We start from the raw sequence: 9925 nt of genomic DNA, 5'->3' as shown, positions 1-9925 counted from the left end.
TTAAAAAGTTGTTAAGTTGTTTAGATAAATTAATATAAATAATGTGATTTAGTTGGTGGATTTAGTCAAAACTAAACTAGTTAAAGTTATGTTGTTTATATAAGTTAAAATAAATAATGTCGGTTTAGTTAGTGAATTTAGTTGTTGGAATTAAGTCAAAACTAATGTAGTTAAAGTTCAAAAGTTGTTATATTGTTTAAATAAGTTAAAATAAATAATGTCGGTTTAGTTAGTGAATTTAGTTGTTGGAATTAAGTCAAAACTAATGTAGTTAAAGTTCAAAAGTTGTTATGTTGTTTAAATAAGTTAAAATAAATAATGTCGGTTTAGTTAGTGAATTTAGTTGTTGGAATTAAGTCAAAACTAATGTAGTTAAAGTTAAAAAGTTAAGTTTGTTTAAATAAGTTAAAATAAATATTGTGGTTTAGTTGGTGGATTTAGTTGTTCGAATTAAGTCAAAACTAAACTAGTTAAAGTTGTTAAGTTGTTTAAATAAGTTAAAATAAATATGTCAAAACTAGTTAGACTTAGAAAGTGGTTAAGTTGTTTAAATAAATTCAAATGTTATTTAGTTGATGGAATTAAAATTATCATTATTGTTTGTGTAGATGAATCCTGATCGTAGTTGGATGTATAATAGAAACAATCCTGGTCGAGCGGGTATGATTCCAGAATTTGCAGAAGGTGTCACTAGATTTATAAATCATGCAATGACACTTGATGATTTTTTAAATTCAAGATTGATTAGGTGTCCGTGTGTTAATTGTGAAAATGTGAGATATCATACAACAGAGACTGTTGCTATGCATCTTATGATGAATGGATTCAAACCAGGGTATTCAGTTTGGACTAGCCATGGTGAGGTTGAAACTGACACTATGTTTAATAACTTTGTTGTCGGTGAAAGTAGTAGATCTACCGAGCATAATTATTTCCAAGGTTCTAGAATGTCAGATATGATTAATGATGCTTTTGGGATGCATTCTGATTTTGAACAAGGAGAAAATGTAGAAGAAGCTCCTAATGAAGAAGCAAACATCTTTTATGAACAATTGCGTGATTCTAGTAGTCCTTTGTTCAACGGGAGTCAACACTCTAAATTGTTTGTTGCAGTTAGATTGTTAAGTTTCAAATCTCACAATAATATTTCTCAAGGAGCAATGGACTCTATGATAGAACTATGAAGGAATTAGTTGATCCCAATGTAGAGATTCCTGATTCTTATTATAAAGCAAATGCATTGGTTTCTAAGTTAGGACTCTCCTCGATAAGAATTGATTGTTGTGAAAAAGGTTGCATGTTATACTATAAGGAGGATGTCAATCTAGAGTCTTGTAAGTTTTGTAGTCACCCTCACTATAAGATTGGTTCTACCGGAAAGAAACTTGCTATTAAGGCGATGCATTATTTACCTCTTATACCAAGATTGAAAAGGTTGTATGCATCAAATAGCTCTGCTCCTCATATGAGATGGCACCGTGAAAATAGAAGGCCACCTGGTGTCATGTGCATCCATCTGACGGAGAGGCTTGGAAACATTTTGATAGAACTTATCCAGATTTTGCTGCTGAACCAAGGAATGTTAGGCTGGGTTTGTGTGCGGATGGTTTCACCCCTTTTTCAGTTGGGGCTACACCATATTCTTGTTGGCCTGTGTTTATTACACCGTATGATCTTCCACATGAGATGTGTATGACAAGCCCGTATATATTTCTGAATTGTGTCATTCCTGGTCCGAGTAATCCAAAAAGCAAGATTGATGTGTACTTACAACCTTTGATTGATGAGTTGAAATTGTTGTGGTCTGAGGGGGTAGAAACATGGGACATTTCTCGTAAACAAAATTTCAACATGTGTGCTACTTTAATGTGGACTATTAATGATTTTCCTGCCTATGGAATGCTATCTGGATGGATGAAAGCTGGAAAGTTAGCATGTCCCTACTGTATGGAAGATACTAAATCATTCACATTAAAACATGGCCGAAAGAATTCATGGTTTGATTGTCATCGTCGGTTCTTGCCACCTGATCATGAGTTTAGGAGAAAGAAATATGCATTTAAAAAGAATAAAACTGAACGAGATGGTCCACCCCCAATATTAACGGGTGATGATATTTGGGAAAGGGTTCAAAATTTTCCAAAGGTAACTGAGGAACCACTGTACAAATTTGATGGGTATGGTGTTGCACATAATTGGACTAAACAGAGTATATTCTGGGAGTTACCTTATTGGAAGGATAATTTGCTTAGACATAATCTCGATGTCATGCAGATTGAAAAGAATTATTTTGATAATCTGTTCAACACTATAATGGATGTAACTGGCAAGACAAAAGATAATGTTAAGGCTAGACTTGACTTACCAGAACATTGTAGACGACCGGAGTTGCATTTACAGGAGTCTGTCAACAACAAGTTACTTAAGCCCAAGGCTAGTTATTCATTCACAATGGAACAAAAGAGAAAAATTTGTGAGTGGGTGGAAAGCTTGAAAATGCCAGATGGATATGCCTCAAATTTGGGAAAGAGGGTTGACATTGAGCGTGGAATATTGCATGGGATGAAAAGTCACGACTGTCATGCTTTTATGGAACAATTACTTTCGATTGCTTTTTGTGGATTGCCTGAAAACATATGGAAACCGATGGCAGAAATCAGTTTGTTCTTCAAAGACTTGTGTTCCAGCACATTGAGAGTAGAGAATCTGGTTCGGATGGCCAAAAATATAGTTGTTATTAGTAATAAGTTGGAGAAGATTCTTCCATCTGGGTTCTTTGATGTGATGGAACATCTTCCTATTCACCTTGTTCATGAAGCTCTATTGGGAGGTCCAGTTCAATATAGGTGGATGTATCCTTTTGAGCGGTAAGTAACTATAACACATTTATTCTTATTTCATAAATCGTTAATATATCTTTTGAAATTATATATCTAATATAAAATTTTACAGAAGCATTGGCAAGTCTAAAAGGGGTATTAAGAATAAACATAGGGTGGAGGACTGTATGGCTCAAGTATATCTAGCTAAAGAAAGATCCCACTTTTGTTCTTACTACTTTGATGATTATGTGTCGTGTTTGAGAAACAGACCTAATCGACATGATGTTACTGGGAATGATCCTGCAGTACAATCATTATCAATCTTCAACCAACCGGGTAAGGGTTCAAAAAAGCGTACATTGCACAAACTTACCGAAAAGGAGAAAAAATCTGCAGAGCTTCATGTCTTGTTGAATTGTCCAGAAGTCCAACCCTTCTTAGAGTAAGAAAATTAAATATGTAAACAACATATATTCAACTCCGATTTTATTAAGGAAACTAACTATATTTTCAATGTGATTCTACAGTTATTTTGTGAGCCAATATGGTGATGATAAAGTGTTTCCATCATTTATAACGTGGTATACTAATTGGGTAAGTGTTGTAATATATACACCTACTAAGAGATTAGTGTACTCTTCCTTCTACTAACATTGCTTTTAATTTACTAATTATATATAGGTCTACAATTCAGAAAATGCCGCCACATTTGATCAATATTTCAAGGATATTTCTTGGGGACCGATTACAGTTCACACAATGTCCCAATATAACGTAAATGGTTTTAAATTTGCCACAGAGAAATACTCAAAGAATAAGAAAACTAATAATAGTGGTGTTTGGGTTAAAGGTGATAATGGAAATCAAAATGAGAATGTTGATTATTTTGGCGTCCTACAGGAGATTGTAGAGTTGGAGTATTCGGGTTGGCCAATCAAAAGAATAGTACTTTTCCAATGCAAGTGGTTTGATCCAACTTCAAGAGGTACGAGGGAGCTTAAGCAACATAATATCATTGAAGTCAAGCACACTAGGAAGTATGAGGCTTATGATCCTTTTATTATTGCACAAAATGCTAAGCAAGTGTACTATGCACCTTATCTGTTGCATAGGGATAAGTTTGATTGGTGGGTTGTAATCAAAACAAAACCGATGGGGCGAGTGAAAGTTGAGAATGAATTGGATGTTGCATATCAAAATGAAATATCAAGTGTTCATCAAGTAGTGGATGCTGAGTTAGAAATGAATTTGGAGCATCCTGATCACATTTTAGAAGAAGTTAATAGAGAAGAGTCAGATATGCCAACAAATACGGAGAAGGATGAGGAGGAAACTTTCGAAGAGGATGAATGGATAGATGAGGAGGAAACTTCTGAAGATAATGCATGTGAATGGATAGATGATGAAGAAACTTCCGAAGAGGACGAATAACAATTTGTATGTTTAGTTGGTGGATTTTTAGCTATTCATATTTGAGTATACTTTATATTTTAGTAGTTTTAACGTTTGTTTGAAATTGTGAAAGACTATTTGGATTAAGCCTTATGTTATGATAACTTTGTTTGATATATTTGTTCGACATTGTGACATTATTTTGTACTACTTTGTTTTAATCTTTATATTTATTTGATATAGATGGTAGATAAAGACAAGGGTAAATCAAAAAAATTCGATAATCCGAAAAAGAAATTTAAGGCCAATGCTATGAGAAGGCCCACTGGGGTCGTGATATCTAATGAGCCCTCTCGAGTTAATATTTCAAAAAGAGCCTCAGTTTCAACTACTCACTCGACACACCAGTCACATAATGCCTCTATTCATGTGGCTCCACAATCTGGTTATACTATATCTACACCCACTGTGGTACCTAGTTCGGGTTACCAAACATTGCAGGGCTATTCACATCTTGGTCGTGGGTCTAACATACCATCAGCTAGTGCTAGTCAGTGCAATAGTTTGAATACTAGTAGTGGATCAATTGGACTTTCCAATCTTCATATTGAATCCAATGGCTCAGAGCCTAATACTCCTACCACCCAGCACTCAGATGCACATGGTCCTCAGCCAGGCGATAGAGACAATTTTTGGAGACTCGTCATCGAGCCATTAGGATACAAGTATGATTTAATTATGTTTCATCTTTCATTTATCTATTTATATTTTAATTGATTGATTATTTTTTTTTTACTCTACTTCGTCAATGAATTCGTATTTCAGCTTACGTCTGGATGTGGGTATGGCAAAGATTATTTTAAAGTGCATCGGAACTCACTATAATGGTGTGTATCCGAATTGGAGTTCGATTCCACTTAACAACCAAGGGCAGATGTTCAATGAATTTAAGGTAAGAATATATATAAATTAAATTCATATCATATACATTTAAATTCTCTAGTCATTTGAACAATAAATATTTAGTAATTTTTTATTACAGAAATATTATGTATAGGCTCCCGAACAAGAGGATGACGTTCAAGTGAACTTCAAGCTTAAAGCTTCAAAGTTGCTTTCTAGCACATTTTGTGATTGTTTAAGAAAAAATAGAATGCCTAAGTTTATGTTTCCGGAGCGATGGGCTTTGTTACTGAAACATTGGAGTACTGATGAAAAATTTAAAAAGAGGAGTGAGATTGGGAAGATGGCTCGTGCATCAGAAAAGGGAGGCTCTTTGCACACTAGTGGAGCTATTAGCCAGGTTACTAGGAAGGAAAGAATGGTATACTTTCTTAATTTAGTAAAATAATTTTTTTCTTTTTTGATAAGTACTTTTTGGAGATTAATGAGATCAAATTCTATATATGTTATTTGCAGGAAAAAGAGTTGGGTAGGCCGGTAGCTGTACCAGAGATGTTCAAGGTTACTCACGTCAAGAAGAGTACGAACCCCACAGAAGAAGAAAGATGGATTGAGCCACGTGCTCAAGAGACATATGTAAGAACTCCATTCAAACTAATTTTTTTTTCTTTTCCTTGTATATATTACATTCTTATTCGTAGAGTTCTTTGTTTAAATCACAGGATAAGTATATACGAATATCTTAGGAATATCGTAGTACTCTACCTCTAGAGAGTCAAGACAGACCATTTACACAAGAAGAAAATGAGAATCTTTGGAAACAGAGTGCTGGTGAACCGATTAGAGGTTCAGTCTACGACTATCCAGAAAAGGCGTATCAGAAGAAGAAGTCTTGGTATTGTGGTTCATCATCCTCAAGCTTTGATGGTGGGGATAGAGAGACAATATCTGCAATGGAGAGTAAGATAACTTATCTCAATGCCGAGCTTGCTGATGTAGCCGAAAGAGAGAAGAAGAGAGAAGAAAGAGAGAAGAAGAGAGAGGAGGAGATTGCGGCAGCAAAGGAAGTAGAGAACAAGAGGTATGCAGCGCTTCATGCCCAACTAACTTTTCTTTTTAAATCAGGAAATATTCTTCCTCCATGTCCGGCTAGCAGTGATGGATCTGATCAGGAGGGTGATGAGAATGATAAGGAGAGTGAGGGTGATGAAGAGTAGTTGTATGTATTTGACATTTTAGACTTCTATATTTTTAGAATTGTTTAATTTGATCGTATTTTACTCTATTTTGAAGTTGGATGAAGTTTATTTTGAAATAGTTTGTATATGTTGAAAATATTGTGTTGTTTTGGTTGGATGAAGTTTATTTGACTTTGGGTTGTTTTGGTTGGATGAATTTTATTTGGCTTTGGTTTGTTTTGGTTGGATGAAGTTTATTTGGCTTTGGGTTGTTTTGGTATAAATATGCAGGTGGGCAACTAAAAATTGCAGCAATTTGCTGCCTGTTTTGCAGCAAAAAACCGACCTCCGGAGGTCGGAATTTCAAAAATACAAAAATAAAAATACCGACCTCCGGAGGTCGGAATTTCAACATTACAAAAATAAAAATACCGACCTCCGGAGGTCGGAATTTCAACATAACAAAAATAAAAATACCGACCTCCAAAGATCGGAATTTCAACATTACAAAAATAAAAATACCGACCTCCGGAGGTCGGAATTTCAACATTACAAAAATAAAAATGGTGCCCCAATATTACCTTTCCATTCAAGGACTGCCTCTTTTGGAAAATGGAAATGCACCATCTTAGTTCGGCATTCTACTGTAGCATAACAAGAAACTAACCAATCCATACCCATTATGACATCAAAATCAACCATTTTTAGTTCAACAAGGTCAGCTAATGTATTACGACCACAAACAGTTACTATGCACTATTGATAGACTCTTCTAACTATAATAGATTCACCAATCGGTGTAGACACTTCAAATGGTTTAACCAATAATTCTGGTGTTCTTTTGAACTTTGCAGCAATCAATGGAGTGACATATGATAGTGTAGACCCCGAATCAATTAATGCATACACAATATGTGAAAAGATGGATAATGTACATGTAACCACATCCGGTGAAGCCTCTAAATTTTGTCGATTCCCTAGGGCATACGTGCGATTTTGAACTCCACTAGAACTAGATGCCCCTCTAACACCTCTACCACGACCTACTGGCATTTTTGCACCCCTGCCTAAAGAAGGAACTGATGAAAACGATGCAGCAATCGATCCAGCAGGTTATGCCATACCACCCATGCCCCTTTGAGGGCAATTTCTCATCATGTGTCCCGGTGTACCACACCAAAAACAAGCATCTGTCCCAAACCTATATGTGCCTAGGTGATTTCTCCCGCATTGTATACAAAGTTGTCAAGGAAGTCTTGATTGGCTCATAATTCCCTGCTCTTGGTGCCCCGCTGTTCTTGAGCTTTGGCTTTCACCTCTTTGCCCAAACTGATCGCCCCTAGACCCTCGGGGTGGAGCACTAGCTGTAGAGTAGGAAAATGATGGCCTAGGCGGTCTATTAGAAAACCGAGGCTTAAACTCACCTTGAGATTGGGTAAACTTCCCCTTAAATTTGGCCCTCTTGGACTGCCCTCTTTCCGACTCTTGTGCCCTTTTTCTTTGCCTTTGATCCTCCAACTTTTGTGCAAAATCTTGCATCCTCACTATATCCATGTCTTTATTCAAAGAAGCAATGGTACAATCTCTAACTAAATATGAATCCAATCTGTCCACATATCGATGAACTCTATCCTCCATAGTAGACACTACATTAGGAGCATACCTGGATAAAGAATTAAACTTGAGACTGTACTCCCTCACGCTCATATTCCCTTGGTGGAGATTTAAAAATTGATCAGCACCGGCCTCTTGGATCTCCAATGGCAGATAATGGTCAAGAAATGCCTTTTTGAAATCTTTCCAACTAGCTAAAGGTGCATCTGTAACCCTCGATTGCTTCCAAGCTTCATACCACAATATAGTCATACTTCTGAGTCTATATGTTGCTCGCTCAACTACTTCTTTACCACTTACATGCACAACATCCAAAGTTCGTTGAATCTGATCAATAAAGTCTTGCGGATCTTCTTTAGGATCTGACCCGGTGAATGATGAAGGGTCCAAATTAAGAAAATCACGTATCCGCGTACTAGCAGCCCTATCTGCACCACTCGTACCTGCAATTGGACCTTCTTGCCTTTGCCCTTGGCCAGCAACTATACGAGTCAATAATTGGACTGCATTCTTTAAATCTTGCTCAGTAGTATTAATAAGGGGTTCTCGAGGTGCTGCTTCCCTCCTTAAATCATCTGGAGATGGAGGAGTCGGGGAAGTCTGTGATAGAGAATCATTTTGAGCCTCACTTTGATCAGCTTGTCTAGGTAATGATTGGCTACTCCCTTCTCTGGCAGCCACATCTATTTGCTTGCCTGTATTTTTACTTCTTCTCGTAACCGGCATCTTGCTATAATAAAACAATTTAGAGGTTAGATATAATCCACCTACAATATGGCTCTATCGCACGATCTAGAAGATGAAACAACAAAACAACTCCTACATGTCCCGTAGCCTCCTGTTTAGAGATGTGGTGCACAATACATCCATAAGCAAGACTCTACATAGACACGGCTTTGTAGACTCCCTAGGATGACCTGCTCTGATACCACTTTTGTCACGCCTCAGATCTGATTAAGACGGTCAGGCACCCGATGTCTAAATGGCCCGGGAGAACCAACTTAAAACTGTACTTACCATACATTTAACTATGATAACTATGAAGCTATGACAAGCTTATATGCCCTGTAGTGATAAAAGACCGACATAGACAGGCCCAAAACTTATATACAACACTTGGCCGTGGAGGCCACAATTGTTAAGAGACAAGACACAACCAAACTTTATACATTAGTCTACAAAGCCTCTACAAGATAGACAACCTTAGTTTAGGTCGGGACAAGGACCCGCCTTACCCTTAACTACTATAGGTAACAAATAGATGCCAAAGACTTGATTAAGCCCCGAATCAACTTGGAGCTCACCAATAGCAGCTGAGTGTCCTGTGCTCCTACTGGGGAGGTCTACTAGCTGGAGTACCTGTGGCTGCAGCATGAAATGCAGCGTCCCCCGAGAGGGACGTCAGTACGAAGAATGTACTGAATATGTAAGGCAATAACATATGTAAACAAGAGCTCAATTGAAATCAAGTATCAATATGTAACTGCATAGATTAGATTAAAGACCACCCTTGTTGCTGTTGTGGGATCATGTACATTATATTCTTTTCTGTATATTTTCTTTACATTGCGATCTCTGTAAAGCATGTGATACAAATAACCAATTGATCAGTGGTAAAAGAGGATGACCCATGCTAGGCATTTTAACCCCTGAGATGCTGTCCTCAAATATATAAATTTGGGATCGACCCATGCTAGGCTTTTGCCCCTGGGCTGCTACCCTTACACATATACCGCTTCAAATAGTTTCTTTAATCTTTGAGATTGTTATTTTGGTGGTCATAATTATTTTTGAGCATCAGAACTGTGGATCAGTAGTAGGAAACATATGAATATGCACTTAGGGCAATAACAATAACACAAGATGGAAATGTAACACTAATGAATTACATAAGAGCTCAAATGACACAATGGACCTCATTTGATTGATAGGAGGAATCACAAAGCTACTGCTGAAATTACCCTTTTCTCATACCTATACTTGAAAAAGTAAAGATGCACATATATTGAAGCAATT

At 36.8% G+C, this 9925-nt stretch overlaps 1 protein-coding gene across 1 annotated transcript; it reads left to right on the top strand.

The window, feature by feature from the left end:
• The first annotated feature begins 4457 nt into the window (after positions 1 to 4457).
• Positions 4458 to 7171, top strand: LOC125810258 (uncharacterized). Its single transcript, XM_049489770.1, has 6 exons — positions 4458 to 4939; positions 5040 to 5166; positions 5272 to 5517; positions 5634 to 5753; positions 5864 to 6198; positions 7150 to 7171. Exons 1-6 carry the CDS (start codon positions 4458 to 4460, stop codon positions 7169 to 7171), a joined length of 1332 nt encoding a protein of 443 aa, XP_049345727.1.
• Positions 7172 to 9925: the final 2754 nt, after the last annotated feature.

Source organism: Solanum verrucosum, unplaced genomic scaffold, assembly GCF_900185275.1.
Source record: "Solanum verrucosum unplaced genomic scaffold, falcon-dt-bn FXZP01000038.1, whole genome shotgun sequence".
In the NCBI taxonomy this organism is placed as follows: domain Eukaryota; kingdom Viridiplantae; phylum Streptophyta; class Magnoliopsida; order Solanales; family Solanaceae; genus Solanum; species Solanum verrucosum.
The sequence above is the reverse complement of the archived record's forward strand: the minus strand, read 5'-3'. Positions and strand labels throughout refer to the sequence as shown.

Coding starts and splice junctions, on each gene's coding strand:
- LOC125810258 (XM_049489770.1), top strand. CDS start 4,458: ATGGTAGATAAAGACAAGGGTAAATCAAAAAAATTCGATAATCCGAAA. Junction 5,518..5,633: donor CTAGTGGAGCTATTAGCCAG/GTTACTAGGAAG, acceptor TGTTATTTGCAG/GAAAAAGAGTTGGGTAGGCC. Junction 5,754..5,863: donor CACGTGCTCAAGAGACATAT/GTAAGAACTCCA, acceptor CGAATATCTTAG/GAATATCGTAGTACTCTACC.